This window comes from Hippopotamus amphibius, chromosome 12 (genome assembly GCF_030028045.1).
Source record: "Hippopotamus amphibius kiboko isolate mHipAmp2 chromosome 12, mHipAmp2.hap2, whole genome shotgun sequence".
Classification (NCBI taxonomy): domain Eukaryota; kingdom Metazoa; phylum Chordata; class Mammalia; order Artiodactyla; family Hippopotamidae; genus Hippopotamus; species Hippopotamus amphibius.
The window spans coordinates 76,236,912-76,256,900 of record NC_080197.1 but is presented as its reverse complement, the minus strand read 5'-3'; the positions used below and the strand labels follow the sequence as shown (position 1 = coordinate 76,256,900).

Below are 19,989 nucleotides of genomic sequence, written 5' to 3'. Positions count from 1 at the left end.
GCTGGGAAAGTATGAGTATTTTTGAACAAAAGCAACAGCAGCAGCTCCCAGACGAGGCGTTGACTTCAGACAATCTGTGGGTGAGGAATGACTGGTGGGGCGAGCTGTTTTTTGGCAAAGGCCAGCACTTCAGGCTGTGTTGCGGCCGGCTTCCGACACTGGGAAAGGACATGACCTCTGTGAGGACCAGGGAGGAGCTGCCGAGAGGACCCGCATCCCCCAAGGCTCAGGACACGGCCATCCCCCGAGGCTCGGGATACTGTCCTTCCCTTTCTCATCTACTGCCAGTCGCAGGACAAGCCAGTGCCCATTTGTCAGAGAAAACAGAACGTCCAAGTAAGCCCAGAAGATATGGAATTGCATTTCAGAGGCTCTCCTCTGACCACACCTCAGGGATTTCAGCTGAAAGCCGAAAGATAACAGAAATAAGAAAGGCCCAAAAGGAGTTGGTTTGGGGCTTCTCTTTTCAAAGGAGTTTGTTTTACAGAGATTACAGTTATGGAAGGCCAGTTAAATCACAGGTCACCTCCCTCCCTGTGTCCCTCTGTTCTAGGCCCCCAAATGGGAAGACAGTGTAAGACATGCAAGCAAATTCGCATCCTCTGTCCACCACTCCCATTAAAGGACCTGCTTCCTTTTGCCTCTGGGTTGGCACCTCCACTGACCCTATTCCAGTGTACATTTCACACTGAACTCCCGATCTGGTCTGCTTGGGATTGTGGGATATCATTCTCATAGCAGGCAGTAACCCATGAATATTAAATACATTTACTATTTGATCTTAGATGTTTAAAAAAATAGACATACAGATCACTATGTTCTTGGGCATTTTATGGATTAAGTCAGCTATTAAGTGAACCCAATTCAAAAGAAGTAACCAAGGGAAGTGGGGACTGGCAACAGCTTTGCTCTGAACTTTGTGCACAATTAGTCCTGAAAAATCTCACTTGGGCTGCTGCATCTGAAATAACGTGGACACGCTTCTTGCCAGGAAGTTGGGAGAAGGAATGAGGTAACCACTGAAAGCATGGGGAGTTCTTGGGGGTGGGGGAGGAGGAGCAAGGTTAGTATCTATTCAGATTGCTCTTTCTAGTAATGTTGACATTTTGTTTTATTGAACAGATAAAAGTCAACATGTCTAAATGGCAATAACTTAGGAGAGAAAAACAAAATGCAGCATGCTCCAGGTTCTGAAACATGTCCTTCAAAATGTAAGGAAACCTTCCTCACTGACACAGAGCAAAGACCAAACCTTGGCAAGCCTAAGGGAGAAGAAAATAGGAAAAGGGGTGTATTCAAGATGTGGCTTCCTATGCAAATCAAAGCCACAATGAGATACCACCTCACAACTGTTAGAATGGTCACCATCTAGAAGACAAGCAATAACATATTGGCAAAGGTATGGAGAAAAGGGAACCCTTGTGCACTGTTGGTGGGAATGTAAATAGGTGCAGCCACTGTAAAAAACAATATAAAGGCTGCTCAAGAAATTAAAAGTATATGTGATGCAGCAATTCCACTTCTGGGTATATACCCAAAGGAAATGAAAAGAGGATCTCAAAGAGATATATGCACTTCCATGTTTACTGAAGCATTATTCACAAGAGCCAAGATATGGAAACAACATAAGTGCCCTTAAACATGTGAACAGATAAGGAATATGTGAAATATATACAATATGTATATTACACATATATAATGGAATATTATTCAGCCATGAAAAAGAAATACATCCTGCCATTTGCAACAACATGGATGGACCTTGCACATATTATACTAAGAGAGATAAGTCGGATAAAGTAAGATAAGTGCTATATGGTATCACTTACATATGAAATCTGAAAAAGCCAAACTCATAAAAACAAAGTGTAAAATGGTGGTTACCAGGAGATGGGGGTGGAGAGATAGGACAGATGCTGTCTAAGGGTACAAATTCGCAACACATAGTAAATAAGCCCTAGGGACCTAATGCACAGCACAGCGAATGTACACAATAATACTGTATCATAACCATCAAACTTGCTAAGAGACTGGAACTTAATGATTCCAGTCACTGAAAAGAAAGCATAATTTTGTTACATGACAGAGGTGCTAATTATCGCTACAGTGGCAATTATATTATGATATATGTGTATCAAATTAACATGCTGTACACCTGAAGTTTACACAATGTTACATGTCAAATACATTACAATATAACAAAAAAGATATGGTGTTTCCTCAATGACCCCCAGGATGGTCCTTCTGTGGCTGAATAGGAGAACAGAAGGCAGAGGAACAGCCCTAGGAAACTTCAGAACAGGGGCGAACAAGGGTGTGAAGTGTGTCCCCCTCTGATCACCAATCCCTTCCCAAAGTGGTGTCCCTCCAAACTCTTTAGACATTCCCAGATTCTGCTTTTGGGGGGTGAGAAACCCAACAGAGTCATGAAGCAGATGGAGGGGTGGAATTGGAGGAGAAAGGCGTGGGATTACGTCAGGGTCGTGACCAGTGGCAGTCCTCTCCTGCTTCCTCTCAGAGCTGCCCGTTCTTTGCTCTAATTCATAACGTAGGAGGGGTGGTCCCTGAACACACATTTCCCAGACTCCATGGCCAGCTGGCTTCCAGCCAGATTCAGCCAATGGGAGGTGCTGGTGGGAGACTGGCAGGTGGGTGGAAGGAGAGCCCAGAGTGTTTCCCCTGTCTGTCCACCTGCTTCACACTGTGGCTGCACCGCTCCATCCTTGCCGTGCCCACTGGCCTGCCCTTCCCTGGCCGGCATCTCCCAGCAAATCACTTCAGTCAGGGTTCCATTCCCACCAGGTGGCCCTGGCCCTGGGCTCCAGGGACACCACCTCCTGCCCCAGCTGCTATTGATTTCTGTGTTGCTTCACCACCTCTGTTGAGCTTGTCGGCAGTTCTGACACCTTTTGAGTTAACTTTCCCTGTATGAAATACCCTCTGCGGAATCCTGGCTTCTGATTTTCTGGCTAGATCTGAACTGAGGCACTTTAGGACCTAAGATCCTGATACGGCCAGCGTTTGCCCCCAATCTCTGTGAATCTTACCATGGAGCGGACAGATTCAACTTCCAACGGCAAGCCTCTGGACCACTTTGCCTGAAGACTTTAGAAAAAACAAATTTGGCTGCGCAGCATGTGGGATCTTAGTTCCCTGACCAGGGACTGAACCTGCACCCCTTTGCAGAGGAAGTGAGGAGTCTTAACCACTGGACCACCAGCAAAGTCCCAGCCTGAAGACCTTTTTTGGTGACCTGAGCTTTTTCTGCTTATGTGCATGTTCAAAGCAGGCCAGAAGTGCAGGAGAATTCACACACACACACACACACACACACACACACACACACACACGGAGGCCCCCTCAGTGGTGACTGGCGGAACCAGCATATACTCAGCTTCTCACGCCTCACACAGGAGAACTGTAAAGTGCACTTCTAGATCAGCTCCCAGAACTCCCCAGTGGACTGACACACTCCAGCTGCCCACAGCAGTGGCTTGACTGATGATATGCCCTTTGTTGGTGGCCATCTCCCCTCTGTCACTGTCCCACTCCACTACCAGGGTTTTCCCCTCCCAAATAAATTTTGCATGTGAATCACTGGCTCGGATCTGCATCTGAAGAAACCTAAAGTAAGGACTCTTTTCTTTTCTTCCTAGTTCCTTATTCTTCATGAAAGTTAAGGAAGTAGCGTCTACAAGACCATTGCGTCCACTGGGCGATGGGGCAGGTGCTGTGTGGAGGCCCTTACACGCCAGCTGGAGCCTGGCTACCAGGCCGTGGTGGTGGACAGAAAGGGGGGCCCCTGCGACTTCACTAGCTCAGGAGATTGTTGCTAAAAGGGACTTCCCTGGTTGCACAGTGGTTAAGAATCCACCTGCCAATGCAGGGGGTATGGGTTCAAGCCCTGGTCGGGGAAGGTCCCACATGCTGAGCAGCAATGAAGACTGTGCGCCACAACTACTGAGCCTGCACTCTACAGCCTGCGAGCCACAACTACTGAGCCCACGAGCTACAACTACTGAAGTCCCTGCACCTAGAGCCCATGCTCCACAACAAGAGAAGACACTGCAATGAGAAACCCATGCACCACAATGAAGAGTAGCCCCAGCTCACAACTAGAGAAAGCCCGTGCACAGCAATAAAGACCTAACGCAGCCAATTAATTAATTAATTAATTAATTAAAAAAATAAAAGGTCTTAGAGGGGAAGCCTCTCCTTCCATAAAAAAGCCATCCTACCCGTTTTCTTTGAAAGCTCCTTTTCAGACGTCGTATCAAAGACTGACACGGAGTCAGAACATCTTTGACCCGGGAGGAATTTTTTAAACCAACACTTTTGACTCCTCTAGCACATGAAGGACAAGAGAGCAAAGGAACCTGATGGGCTTATGTGTGCTTCCAGTGAATTCTAGGGATGTGAAATAATGACCTTGGCCCAGGCAGCAAAAGACAAATTTAATTTAAGTGCTTCAGGCCGTATATGGAAAAATCATTTAGACGAAGAAAAGAACAGTGCAAACTGCAAGTCAATCATGGCAAACATCACACATCCCAGTGGTATGTGCTGGCCTCTGTGAGCGCCTCTGCTGTTCCAACACTCCCCATCCTTGCACATATTTGGGCCTTGTGTTTTCCATGAGGGTCTGGTCTGGAATACCATCGTGACTTTGCCCAGCCTCAGCTCCGAGGCAGACCCGCTACTCCCCCCACCCCACCACTGCCCCCACTGCGCTCTCATTTCCCAGGCTGCCTGTCTGTCTCCAGCTTCTCCACCATGACCCAGGCCTCAGGACTCTCCTTATTTGTAACGTCTTAATATAGATGCAAGCCAGTAGAAATGTACACACTGAGCACAGGACAAAGTCTTACTTTAGCCAGGACTTCTGCTGCTGAGAATGGCTGTCAGGTGAAGAGGGCCAGAGCTCCCCATCTGATGGCCTGGGCCACCCGAGGAGTGATGGATGTGATGCATAATTCACAGACTCCACAAAGGGCGATGTTTATGGGCACGTTCTATGCTCCTCTGGCATCCTCCTCCGTGAAGCCTGAGCCACCCGGAGACTGTAAGTCAAGCAAAGTCTTCTGGATAAGGAGTTGTCAGGTTTATTTTTAAATCTCATGGATTTTAAAGGATGGCCATAATCAGAACCGTCAGTCCCCTCCTAAGACACACACACACACACACACACACACGTATATACACACACATAGAGAGAGAGAGAGAGATGAGAGAAAGAAACAGAGACAGAGAGAGAAGATGCTGGGGTAGATCCCCTATGAGGCCCACAAGAGGAGCAGGCGGGCACCCCAAGAGCCAGTGTGGAAGCAGCCAGCCCACCCGGCACTTGCCTCGCACACACTTTGCCACAGACTGTTGCCCCCAAATAAAGTCCTGCTTCTTCAAAACCCGCTACTTATCTTTTTAAACTTCTCTGCCCTTGGCCATCTCCTCCACGCTTACGCCTCTATGGACAGGAAGCTCTTACCCAGCAGGAGTCCCCAAACTTTCTTGGTCCCCTGTACCCTTAAAGGATCCATAATGTTTACACAATGCCCCTCGACTGAAAAAAAAAAAAAGACATAAAGGTTCCATTTAAGGAGGAGTTAAGTCCAAATAATTTAGTAAGGATTTATGTCCAAACAGCCTAGTAGCCATTTAGGAAAAAATACACAGAAATTAAAAGAAAAACTGATCTTTAATTTCATTCTTCATCCTAACTCCTTCCTAAAAGGATGTGTCCACCTGCAGGACACTATCTGGCTACCCCCTCCTGGGAATCCCACTGGACTGGACACTCACATCCTCTGTTTCACAATAAACTTGTGCAGAAGCTATGCTGCCGCCACAGCAAACTCAGTTTCTCGAAGACCTGGTGACGCTGACGGGCGTCTTGCGGTTTAGCACTGACCCTGCTGGGGTAGTGGCTCCTGCAGTGTCTGACAGATGCCAGGTACTGCTGGGCTGCCCTCAAAGATGTTTAAAAATGTCACCACTTCTGTGAGTTCCCTGTGGCACCCTGGGGTGCCCTGGGGGGCAAAGTTTGGGAAACATAGTCTTCCTGCCTTAAGAAACTTTCTTGACAAAATGAGACCATTTGTTCATGGCTCTCTTCTGAGTGTGAGAGTGTGTGTGTGTGTGCGTGTGTGTGTGTAAATAAACTCATAACCAAAGCAAACACAGGTTCATACAAGAATAAAAGTGCATAAGGAAAGGTCTGGAAGGAACAAGCTAAGCTGTTCACTGTAGATCCTTCTAGGGGGACAGTTAACAGTGGGAGGAGATGCTTCCCCGCGGAGACTTGTGTTTTATCTGTACTGTGGAATTTCTCTTGAGGAGAATATTCTCACGTATGAATCATACGATGATAAGTAAACCCCCCACGATGTTAACGTACCCACACATCACCTTAGCTTCCAACTCCACTCCCATCAGTGCTAAGTTCTGTGCAGGGAGGGTCCCTCTTAGGAAACTTCCATCCTCCCTCCCTTCCTTCCACACTGATTCCCGGGGTGGTGGCCAGAGTCCCCAGGGGCTTTCCAGGCAGATCCCTCCTGCCGCCTTCCCAGAGTCGGTCTGCCGGCTCCACTCCCATCACATTTGCTGCCTGCCATGGCAGAGACGCCCCTGCCCCTTGGCTGGTCTGGAGCTGTTGCTGGAAGGCAACTGACAAGGTCCACACATCCCCGCCTGCCTGGGGCCAGACCCCCCCGTGAGGGAGAGGGCAGCCGAACCCTGAAATTCTCCATGGAAGTCCTCAGCTCCTTCTAAGAGGACGCCCCCATCCTTCAGTCAAATGGACAACTCCCCAGTCCCAGCCACATCCACTTCTCTGCTCCTTGGCTCACTGACTCATTTCCCTGGGTGAGGATGCCCCAGGGAGGAGGTGGGGGGAACCCACGGGTGTGAAGGGGGGACCACTCCCTGAGAGAGGGCAGACAGAGCCAGACAGACAGAAAAAGAGGAGCCAGGGCTAGAAACAATGAATAAAGACTAAAAATCAGGGACTTCCTAGGTGGCGCAGTGGGTAAGAACCCGCCTGCGAATGCAGGGGACACAGGTTTGATCCCTGCCCCAGGAAGATACCACATGCCGTGGAGCAACTAAGCCCATGCGCCACAACTATTGAGCCTGCGCTCTAGAGCCTATGAGCCACAACTACTGAGCCCATGTGCCGCAACTACTGAAGCCCACGTGCCTAGAGCCCATGTTCTGCAACAAGAGAGGCCACCGCAATGAGAAGCCCACGCACCACAATGAAGAGTAGCCCCCGCTCACTGCAAGGAGAGAAAGCCCGTGTGCAGCAACGAAGACCCAACACAGCCAATTAAATAAATTAATTAATTAAAAGAAACTAATAATCAATCAATAAGCAAACCGATAAAATTAAAATTAAATTGAATTAATAAAAAGGAACGCACATAAAATTGCTGGCGGCAGCTTTCGGTAGCAATTCTCCTTCGTAAGCTGTGCTCCACCCAGGGAGCTACCCTGCACACAGTGACCTATATCCCTGTCCTTCTCACCAAGTATGAGAAATCCAGGGGGAGCAGGGACGAGTGGCAGGGTTTCAGAGCTGACCAGGCCTCGGTCAGTCCTTGCCCGTCCAGGGGCTGGTCTGAGAGCCACAGGCCCGGCTCCTCTGGCCGCCCTTCGGCCTCCTCCCCGCCGGTTACCCCTCAGCTCCTGAGGACAGTGGGCGAGGATGGAGGCCCAGACGGGACCCAAGATGCAGAGCTCAGCCTTCACGCTGAAAGCCCATGAAACAGAAGAGAATAGAGAGGAGGAGGGGCCTTCGACTCCAGAAACAGGCCTGGGGTGCAGCCTCCCCTCAGCTCCTTGCTATGTGACACTTCAGCCAATCGAGTGTCTCTCTGTTCCCAGGGTTTCCCTTTCCCAAAGAGGAAGCTTTTTCATCCCTGAGAAGAGTCTGAGAGAACTACTTAGAGTTATGGGGTTTTTTTGATCCTCTAATGGTCATTAGGTATCTAGTGCCTCCAAAGGAGGGCCTGAGGGAACTGTGTTCCACAGGACATTCTGATAACTGCCCCTCGGCCCCAAGTGAGCGCCCAGACGGACCGCTGCCCAGCTCTGACAGCTCCCAGCCTCCTCCTGCTGGGGTCCAGCCTCCCAGCACAGGTCTTCAACGATGCATAATTTATTCCACATGTTTGTTTGCTGCGCCTGCCAGAGGCATCTGTTGTAAATGTTTCAATACTTTAACTTTAGATGAGTTTCCTTTTGAAATAATTGTCCCCAGGGTGGTGCGCTGAGCAGTAAATTAACACCCGTCTATCCACCAGCCTCCTCTTGGCAACTGTTCCCCATAAAACATTCATTAAATGCGGCATCACAGGCAGAGCCAGGCGGGGGCGGGGGCAGGTACCTGCACCCACGCTCGATAAACATTCAGGATTTTGCTGTAAAGTCCCCTTAGTGACAAGTTTTGTAGAAGACTCTTTCAGGACCCACCAGTGCCATTTCCCCAGCTTGTCACGTGCTCTTTGCTCCCTGACATAAAAATATGTTTTCCCTCCTCATTGGAGCCTTCAGGTATCTGACCCCACCTGTGTCACTTCGATGGCACTCTCTCTCTCACACACACACACACACACACACTGATGCACCCTCACACACTCACAGCATAGCACACCCTCCCCACCCACATGAACATTCTCAACAGCCCAGGAACCACTGGAGCCACTGACCACTCACATATGCTTTCCTTATGTCAGTGGCCAGCATTCTTGTGCTTTCTGCCAGATTTTTTTTTCTAGCCCCCAAAAGCCTCTCAACTCCCCAGTGCAAGGACCTGGTACAAGTGATCCATCCGTGGCTAGTAGGTCCCAAAGTGATGCTGACTTATGGCTGGATCTTTGTGCCAGTCCTTTGCCACTTGCTCCTCAGATCTACTCTCCGCTGTTCCCTTCCTCTGCTCCGTGTTGCCAGATGCTAAACCCTAAAAGCTATATTAATCAGAGTAATTTATCAACGGACTTGTGGTTAGATTTGGCCAATGGGGGGCACTGGTGTTCGACTCAAAGGCAGGAGGGGGAAACTCAGGGTCTTTCTCCTTCATCCTCTCTACCTGCTTCAGAGGGCATCTCCACAAAGGGCTGCACCTCCTGCACCCACTGAGTTCTGGTGACACCAACCTCATTCCTGGTCCTTCCAGCCCTAAAGGTGGGAGCAGCTCCCCCCCCCCCGGTGCTAATCTTTGCTTCACCTCACCAGCCCGTCTGCCTTCATTTCCCCAATTCTAACACCTTTATAATCAGTTCCTCGGATTTTTTCCCCTCTTTTGAACTATGGGGCACGAGCTCTGTTTTCTCATGACATCCTCACTAGCACGAAGTTTATGAAAGGAAAGGAGGTATGGCTGGGACAAGAAGGGTCAGAGGGGTGGGAGGCAAAGATCAGGACCGCCCGCCAATCCCGAAAGTCACAGCCCCTCGCCAGCTGTTCTCAACTTAGAGCTTTATCATCTTGCATGAACAGAGAAAAATCTTGCCCTGGAGGGAAACTTGAGGAAACCTGCAAATCTGTCCAGGATAGACTATTCCAGAAAAGATTCCAACTAATCCAGGAGAAAAATAAGTAAATAAACCAAGCTTATTCTTTTATTAGAAGTCCCAGCTCCGTATTCTTCCAAACACAATATATCTCTGCATTTACAGTCCCCAGTTCTCCCTACTGTCTGTTGAACCTCTTGCTGGCAACTGAGCTAATTCTACTCACTGGTGTCCTCAGTGCAAATACAGCATCAGCCCACCAAAGTTTACACAAAACCACTAAAGAAAAAGTAGGGTTGCCAGTTGTCTCGTACCCATCTTTCCAACAAATACCACATTCCTTCCTGCCTTCAGGATAAGGAAGAAGAACCAAGCAGGATTCTTCAGGGGTGTCTGAGGATCTGTTGAGAGCACACAGTCTAAAGGCAGAGGAGCGTAGAGCTCAACAGCATTGTTTGGAGTCAGACTGTCTGGCCATACATAAGCATCGAGCAAGTTCCTTCTTTCTATAATAGATAAATAAGCCTCAGCTTCCTCATGTATCAAATTGGAAATAATAATGGTTTTGAGACTTAAATGAAATAAAACCTGTAAAGACCCACACAGAGTGAGCACTCCATAAATATTGCTTCTAATCTCATCGTTTTACCATCCTCACTATGCCCTCACCCTTGAAAATGATAACAGTAGATATTAAAACAGCCCAATTACCATCACCTAAAATAAATGAGACCATCTATGCCCAAAAGTTATGGGCTAACGACTGACATGATCATTCACATCAGTAAAGAAAAGCACCGACTCTCAGAAATGCAGAGGCTACAATCCAATCTCCCCACCTGACAGCTGAGGTGGGAGAGACCAGAGATGGGCTTGGCCACCTGATGATATGATATGAATCCTCCTCAGGGAAGCATTATAAAGAGAGTTAGAGAGCAGTGGGTCACAGCTAACTTCATACTTAATGGTGAAAGGCTAAGATCAAGAATAAGACGAGGAAGTTGATTCTCATCATTTCTAGTCAACATTGTACAAGAGATTCTACTCAGGGCAATTAGAAAGAAAGAGGGGAGGGACGGAGGATGGAGAGAGAGAAAAAAATGCATCCAGGTTGGGAAAGGAAGAAGTAAAACTCTCTCTCTTCAAGATGCCATGATCTTATAAATAGAAACGCCTAAGGAATCCACTAAAAAGTATCGGAATTAATAAACGAATCCAGCAATGTTGTGGGATATAAAATCAACATACAAAAATCAACTATATTTTCCCAATTTAATTGAGGGAATCTTATTTAAATCCTAATTCAAACAAACTTTTTTAAAAAAGAGAGAGAGAAATGGAAATTTGATCACTTATTGACAATTTGATATTAAAGAATTATTTTTTAAAACAATCAACTGTACTTCCATATACTAGCAATGAACAATCCAAAATTGAAATTAAGCAAACAATTATATTTGCAATCACAAGGAAAAGATAACACAATTATGAACAAATTTAATGGAAGATGTGCAAGACGTGTACACTGAAAATATAAAACATTTTTGAAAGAAATTAAAGAAGATCTAAATAAATGGAAAGATATACCATATTCATAGATTGGAAGACTTAGCATTGTTAAGATGGCACTACTGCCTGAATTAATCTACAGATTCAACTCAATCCCTACCAAAAGTTCCATCTTGCTTTTTTTTGCAGAAATGGACAAGCTGGTCATAAAATTCATATGGAAATGTAAGATGCCCAGAATTGTCAAAACGATTTTGAAAAAGAAGCACAAATTTAGAATCACATTCCCAATTTCAAAACTTGCTACACAGGTGCAGTAATTAATCAAGAGAAGTTGTATTGGCCTAAGGACACACATATAGATTAATGGAATAGAACTAAGTGTCCAGAAATAAACTCTTACATTTATGGTGAGTTGATTTTTTTTATAACTTTTATTGAGATACAGTTAACAGACAATAAACTGCATATATTTAGAGTGTACAATTTGGTATCCCAATCTCTCAATTCATTCCCCTCCAACTCTCCCCGCTTTCCCCACTTGGTGTCCATGTGTTTGTTCTCTACACCTGTGTCTCTATTTCTGCCTTGCATTTCCTCTTTCATAGTTGTTAGCATTTGCCTTATGTATTGAGGTGCTCCTATATTGGGGGCATATATATTTATAATTGTTATCTCCTCCTCTTGGATGGATCCTTGATCTTTATGTAATGTCCTTTCTTGTCTCTTGCAACATTTTTTATTTTAAAGTCTATTTTATCTGATATGAGTATTGCTGCACCAGCTTTCTTTTGATTTCCATTTGCATGGAATATTTTTTTCCATCCCCTCACTTTCTGTCTGTATGTGTCCCTAGGTCTGAAGTGGGTCTCTTGTAGACAGCATATATATGGGTCTTGTTGTTGTATCCATTCAGCCAGTCTGTGTCTTTTGGTTGGAACATTTAGTCCATTTACATTCAAGGTAATTATCGATATGTATGTTCCTAGTACCATTTTCTTAATTGTTTTGTTGTTGTTTCTATAGGTCCTTTTCTTCTCTTATGTTTCCTGCTTAGAGAAGTTCCTTTAGCATCTGTTGTAGGGCTTGTTTGGTGGTGCTGAATTCTCTTAGCTGCTGCTTGTCTGTAAAGCTTTTGATTTCTCCATCAAATCTGAATGAGATCCTCACTGTGTAGAGTATTCTTGGTTGTAGGTTCTTCTCTTTCATCACTTGAAATATATCATGCCACTCCCTTCTGGCTTGCAGAGTTTCTGCTGAGAAATCAGCTGTTACCCTTATGGGAGTTCCCTTGTATGTTATTTGTTGTTTTTCCCTTGTTGCTTTTAATAACATTTCTGTGTCTTTAATTTTTGTCAATTTGACGACTATATGTCTTGGTGTGTTTCTCCTTGGGTTTATCCTGCCTGGGACTCTCTGTGCTTCCTGGACTTGGGTAGCTATTTCCTTTCCCATGGTAGGGAAGTTTTCTACTATAATCTTCCAATATTTTCTCAGGTCTTTTCTCTCTCTCTTCTCCTTCTGGGACCCCTATAATGCGAACGTTGGTGCGTTTAACATTGTCCCAGAGGTCTCTTAGGCTGTCTTCAGTTCTTTTCATTCTTTTTTCTTCATTCTTTTCCGCATCAGTGATTATCACCATTCTGTCTTCCAGCTCACTTATTCGCCCTTCTGCCTCAGTTAATCTGCTATTGGTTCCTTCTAGTATATTTTTCATTTCAGTTATTGCGTTGCATATCTCTGTTTGTTTGCTCTTTAATTCTTCTAGGTCTTTCATAAACTTTTTGATCTTTGCATCCAGTCTTTTTTCAAAGTCCTGGATCATCTTCACTATCATTATTCTGAATTCTTTTTCTGGAAGGGTGCCTATCTCCTATTCACTTAGTTGTTTTTCTGGGGTTTTATCCTGTCCCTTCACCTGGTACAAAGTCCTCTGTTTTTTCATTTTCTCTATCTTTCTGTGGCCGTGGTTTTCAGTTCCACAAGATGAAATATTGCTGATACTGCTTGATACTGCTGTCTACCCTCTTGTGGAGGAAGCTATCTAGGAGGCTCATGCATGCTTCCTGATGGGAGGGACTAAGAGTTGATTTTTGATGAGAGTGACAAGATAATTCAATGCAGAAAATAGTCTTTTCAACAAATGGGGCTAGAAAATCTGAATATTCATGCAAAAAAATGAATTTGGACCCCTTACTTACATCATACACAAAAATTAACTCAAAATGGATCACAAACCTAAATATAAGAGCTAACACTATAAAATTCTTAGAATAAAACCTGGCAGTGTATCTCTATGACACCAGATTAAGTAATGAACAAAAGTGCAAATTACAAAAGGAAACACAGAGGAATTGAACTACATCAAAAAACTTTTGTGCAGCAAACTGTATCATCAATTAAATTTTAAAAATCCACAGAATGGGAGAAAATATTTGTAAATCATATTATCTGATAAGAGACTTGTGTTCAGATTATGTAAGTAACTCTTCATACAATAATAAAAAGACAATTAACCCACCTTTAAAAATGAGAAAGGGATTTAAATAGACATTTTTCCAAAGAAGACATAAAAATTGCCAATAAGCACGTGAAAAGATGTTCAACATCATTAGTCATTAGGGAAATACTAATTCAAATCACAGTGAAGTAACATTTCACACAACTAGGAGAGATAAAACAAAAATGACAAATAACAAGTGTTGGTGAGGATGTGCAGAAATTGAGTTCTTTTCCATTGCTGGTTGGCATGCAAAATGGTGCAGCCACTTTGAAAAATATTATAGCAGTCCTTCAAAATGTTAAACCTGGAGTTATCATATGACCCAGTAATTCTACTCTTATGTATATATCCAAAAGATGTGAAAACATACCACAAAACCTGGTACACAAATGTTCATAGCAGCATTGTTTATAATAGTCAAAAAGTGAAAGCCACACAAATGTCCATCAATTGATGAATGTATAAATAAAATTGGGTATATCCAAAATATGGAATATTGTTTAGCAATAAAAAAGAATGAAGTACTAATACAGCTACAACATAGATGAATCATGAAAATATTTTGCTAAGTGAAAGAACAGAAATACCACATTGTGCATGATTTCATTTACATGAAAGTCCAGAAAAGGCAAATCTATCGAAACAGAAAGCAGATGACGTGCTTCCCAGAGTGCAGTGTTTCTTTTTAAGGTGATAAAAATATTTTAAACTTAGATCATGGGAATGACGGCACAAAACTGTGAATATACTAAAAACCACTGAATTCTATAATTTAAATGTTACGATCTGAGAATTAAATCACTTATAAAGATATTTTATAAAATGGACTTGGTATCTTTAAAAGAAAATTTTTTTAAGAAGGAATGGGCCTTGGGGATCAGGTGGAGCTGAGTTTTACTACTAGCTCCCCTACAACTAGCTCTGTCTTCGCTAATTTCCTCTACCATCTGGGCCTTGATAAATGGTAGCTTTTATCATTCAAGAGGAAGAAATATAAGGAGAGATGGGACATGCAGTCTCAGGGTTACAAAGAAGGCAGAGGCAAGGTAAGCCTATGGGATTAAAGAAGCATGTCCAAGACCATCACCTAGACTTTGATTCTTGATTTTTGTCTACTTCCCAGAAGAATGTACCTTTCCTATACATCCCACCCACAACGGTGCCCCTAGAGCCCTGTTTTGCCATGGGTGTTGACCTCAAGTCTTCCCGTAGACAAGAGAAGCATCCCTCCCATCAGACGGCAACATGCGCTCCTCCCTTCATCTCCCACATTTGGCTAGACTTACAGCAAGAACAGAAGCATTTCCAATATTAACAGGGTGCAGGGAACAAGGAAGGATGCTGACAATCAAATTCCAGGCCATTTTTATCTTACACTGCTCATTTGGGAAGGTCATTTTCCCCCCAGTGCCTACAAGGCATTAGATGCTTTGAGCTTTGCATTCTCAACAGTGTAATGAAAATAGATGTTGAATGCTAAAACATAAACATATGTATCATTCATAATACATTCAGATGTTTTTCAATTATTCATGGTTCCTGAAAGTTATCTGACCTATCATGCATATATATCCAAGCAGTGTTTATATCAGAACCACAGCCTCAATGTACGCAATTCCAGCTCCTCGGCATTCCCGTCTATGGAATTAAAATTAAATGAGGCAGTGGTCAATAAAAGCTACATGTGATTTCCATAAAATTATCCACTGTATATTGCCCTGGGGTGGAGACAGAAGGTTGCATGGGATTACCAAAGCCAACAGGACACAATATGCTTGCTTTCTGATGATGGTGGTGGTGATGATTATCCTTTCCTAAGGATGAATTCATTATTTCCGCAAATAATTGGTGGTCTTGGACTTACTTTTTTTCTAGGGAAATAATAACTTAGACAGCCACCCCCTTTCTCTTCTAAGTTCTGTTTTCTTAAAAAAAAAAGAAAGAAAGAAAGCTAGTATTCTGGGCTCAAAAACACCACCTTCTTCTGTATTGGTGCTTGAATAAATTTGCATGTTAACATGAATGGTTCCAACGTAAAGAATGTAAAATTAAATGAAATTTGAATTCAAATCCAACATGGAGAAAAGACACATGTAAAAACAACAGATTGTCGATCTCGACTTTTTTCGGGAACCAGATTAGGAAAGACATAAACACACACATATACACTCTTGGTTTCAAAAAAGGGTGGCGCTCAGAGCAGACCGGAGCTGCCAAAGAGGAGCACTCCCAACGTACCCCCACCTCACAGGCACCGCGAGTATTTACAGATCACAGCACAGATTCTGAAGGTCTGTTTCCATGTCTGAATGCCACCATAAAACTCAGAAATACGACTCACAAGCCATGTTCACCCTCACCTCCCTACTCTGGAGGCCCATCCAGAGAAAATGAAATGTGAGGAACAGTGTGTGAGCAGCTCAGGCAAATACAGGCGCGGATTTTCCTCTGTCAGCCCTAAGAACCTTTTCTCCATTTATCCTTGCATAGTGCTTAGGTGCCCAGACGGTCAGAGACTCACCTGGGTTGGAGTCCCAGACCCACCTGCCATTCACTGGCTGGGTGACCTCCAGCCAATGACTTAAGTTGTGGACATAACTTTTTTCATTAGTTTTCATTTACAGAAAAAATTGTGCCAGCCTCATAAATTTATTACGAGAATAAAATAATATCATGCACTGAGAATAGTGCCTGGCCTGCAGCAAGGACTGAATAAAGGTTAGCTGTCAGTGCACTGGTTGGTCTGGCAGTGGTTGCTATGGTTACTCAGTGTATAGGCGATGGAGTCCGGAGGAACCAGGCCTGAAACAGTTTCTCTCTTTTCCGACCTGCTCTCCCATTTCATCTCTTTACCACCCGAGGAAAGAGAGGTAAATCAAGTCATGGCAGAACCCCACTCCCCATGAGCTCTGCCTGCGGGGCAATGAGAGAGGTCATGCTCTCTTTCCGTCCTGTCAGCCCTTCTCAAACCCCAGTCTCCATCCGCAAAGGTGTTCCCAGCGAAATGACAGCAGGATCTTAAGAAATAAAAAGGACGGTGAGCACCAGGTGCCAGCATCTTACCTCATCCTCAGTCTCCACTGCACCAGTTCCCAGTTTCTGGACCACAGACTTGTTGCTCTCTCTCAGCATCTTCTCGCGAACTTTGGTTTCATACTCAGGTCGCGAATGCTCCTAAAACCCAGAGTCACAGAGTGGTTAGTGAACAGGTGGAGGCCAACCTTGGCCTGCGGGGTATAACCTGACACCACAAGGACAGTAAGTCAGGATGTGGGGTCGGATGCTATGGGACAAGAGCTGCCACACCACACACAATGGCCACCTCACACACAACCACAAGGCATCTAGACCAGGGACACAACGTGGCAGGGAGAGGGGACACACAACACTGGTTACCACACTGAAAACCAAACCTGAGCACGTTCCTGGGGGTGGCGCCAGTGTAGAGAAAGGAGAGAGGAAGTGTTAACTAGGAGCTGATACAAAGAGAAGCCCCACACCGCCACACACAGCAGTTTAACCAAGAGCTGGGGGCTGCATCTGGTCATCCCACCATCTATCCTCAGGTCTCAATTTTAAGTTTCAATGAGCCAAATCCCAGCTGGAGAAACAGATGTGCCCCAGAGCTGGGAATTAGGGCAAGGACCAAACGTCTTCCCTGCGCCATTCTCCTGAAAGCTAAAAATGGCAGCAATAAACATCAAAGTTAAAGGTGGCCACAGGGAATCTTAAAACTCATTTGCCTGGACCTGTTTCCTGTTCAGTCTAGGTGAGTAACTCATTGGCAAGTACATCGATGCTCAAGAGACATCACCGGGCCACTGAGCAATACAAACCTGGATAGTGAGTCACCAGGCATAGGAAAGAGCGTCTGGCTCATCAGAAAGATCACGGTCCCATCAGTGCAGATGCTGGGGCAGGAAGATGCATGGCTTACTTTCAAAGAGAGCTTAACAGTGTACACCTGGCCACACTGGCCGGTCTTCCCTGCAGCTTCCGAGGACCAATATCTACCGGTGTGAGGACCTCACATTCCTGCATCATTTCCCGAGAATGCCGAGGCAGGAATTCCGGAGCTGGCTCCCAGCAGGCCCAGAGAACACACTTTCTCTCATCACTGTTCATGCCTCAAAGGTTCCAAAAGCCAAGAAGCTAGGCTCCTGACCTGTCTCTGGCTTTCTGAAGACATGCCATGATGCCGGAGAGGAGAAACTAGGCTCATGGCTAATAAGAATAACCAACACAACAGAGGAGGAGCCATTCCAGAGTTCTGCAGGCTCTCCATCATCACTCGGGCTCCTCAGAGATGGACCTTCCCTGCCCGCTGAAACACAGCTGGTGGAGTCTCCCCCCTCTCAAATAGTCTAGAGTTTTATAGCTTACACGACACATAGTTCTTGATTACGTAATTTTCTTTTATTATTTCCTAGTTGTTTTGCACATGGAAGTCTTTTTATCCGACTATAAAAATCCGCTACCCGGTGTGTATTAATTTGTGTTTCTCACGGTAAATAGCACCCCAGGGAGCACACAAACCTCTAAACGCTCGCGAAGCTCACGTCGTTTGGTCTCTCCCCTTCATCTATCCTCCAAAAGCATTTCCTAATGTGTGTGCCAGGAGGGTTTTAGCTAAAAAAGGATTCCAGGGTCTAGAATGTTGGGAAGTACCACACAATATGTCACCTGAGAGTCGCAACAAGCCTAAGGAAAGCCCTGAGACATTCTCCTGCAAAGACACCTGCTGAATCTTCTTCAACCCACCGTGTCCCATGACACTCCTTCCGCCTCCAGCAATTACCATCCTGCAGAAACACTTCGAGAGATGTGCTGTGAAGCTTTCCTCCACGGCCTCTGAAATTTGGTTGCTTTTCTTCTATATTATTCCTATGGAAGATTTTAACTATAGAACTATAGCCGTGTCTTTCTGTCGAGTGCCATGATCTGGATTCTAAAGTCCTTCAAGTGAGCATTGCTTCTCCCATGTAAAGGCAGCTGCATCCTCTGCAAAGGAGCTGAGGGGCCTTTCCCACTGGCTGTAGGAGGCTCCTGACCTGCCCTTGACTTTCCAAAGACATGACATCACGTAGAGGAGTGTCCTTGCATCCCTCTGGTGTTGGCTGTGGCCCACTTCACCGCACTCTGGGCCCTGGTTTAGACCCTCCTCATCTGTTTAGAACAAGCTGAGCACTCTTGGCACATAGACAGGAGTCCGAGGCTCTCAAAGCAGAGTCTTAGGCTTCTCTGCTTTCCAACTGAAGCAGGTCAAACAAGGATCTCCTTACTCACAGCCAAGAAGGTCAGGTGAGGTCAAAGGATTCCTCAAAGGCAAGGACCTGGACAACTGAGCTCCTGGTCAGAGCAGAATCTGGATCCTGTGAGGATTGCTCCAATATACCCAGCTATGGGCAGGTCACCCTTAAACACAACCTCCCTGGATGGGGGCAGGTATGATGCCAAACCATCACAAATACATAACCCCTCCCACCAAGACTCTGGGAACTATTTCCCAAAGCTACTTCCACCTGGTTGGCCTGAAAGAAGGCCCCAGGCCAGCTCAGGACCAGCCTTTGCTGATCTACAGAGGTAAACCCAGAGATCCAGTCAACAAATGTCTCCAACACTTGGGTTATTTGTAGAGACGTGGATAGACCTAGAGAGTGTCATACAGAGTAAAGTTTAAGTCAGAAAGAGAGAAGCAAATATCATATTATAACACATACATGTGGAATCTAGACAAATGGTGTAGACGATCTTATTTGAAAAGCAGAAATAGAGACACAGACGTAGAGAACAAATGGATGGGTACCAAGGAGGAAAGGGGTGGGGTGGGAGGAATTGGGAGACTGGGATTGACACATATACATTATTGATACTACATATAAAATAGACAACTGATGGGAACATCCTGTACAGCACAGGGAACTCTACCTAATGCACTGTGGTGATCTAAATGGGAGGGAAGTCCAAAAGGGAGGGGTTATCTGTATGTGTGTGGCTGATTCATTTTGTTGTGCAGTGGAGGCTAACACAACACTGTAAAGCAACCATACTCCAAAAAAAATTAATAAAAAAAATGTCTCCAACAAAGAGCTATGAAGCATCTACCTCGCTCTGAGCCTTTGGGAGTTCTTTTCCAGGCTCTGAGGCTTACACAGGCCCAGCCTCTCAAGGAGCACATCTCCAGGTGGAGGCAGGTGCCAGTAAGCAAACAAACTCACAAGTGAGAAACCAGCAGGTGGGGATAAGAGCAACCAGAGAAATGTCTGGCTGGCGGCTTCCGAATGGAGGTTGAGGCAAGGCCAGCCAGTGGAGGGTATCTTTCTGGTTGGGATGGAAAAGGCTAGGCTTTTCTTTTAGGCAAGAAAGTTTAGGCTAGGTGAGACTGGAGCCTTCCAGGAAGAGGCAAGAGCCAGTGCAAAGCCTGGAAGGAGCCCGGATAAAATGCAGGCCCACGAGGCTGGAAGATCC

General features: G+C 45.3%; 1 protein-coding gene across 8 annotated transcripts in view; it reads right to left on the bottom strand.

The window, feature by feature from the left end:
* The window catches only part of ANO2 (anoctamin 2), a 357,498-nt gene that overhangs the window by 140,143 nt on the left and 197,366 nt on the right, over positions 1-19,989 (bottom strand). For all 8 annotated transcript variants that reach the window (XM_057702096.1, XM_057702095.1, XM_057702097.1 and 5 more), the window contains one exon: positions 16,585-16,695. In XM_057702096.1, coding sequence (XP_057558079.1) covers positions 16,585-16,695 — 111 coding nt within the window. The remainder of the gene's footprint in view (positions 1-16,584; positions 16,696-19,989) is intronic.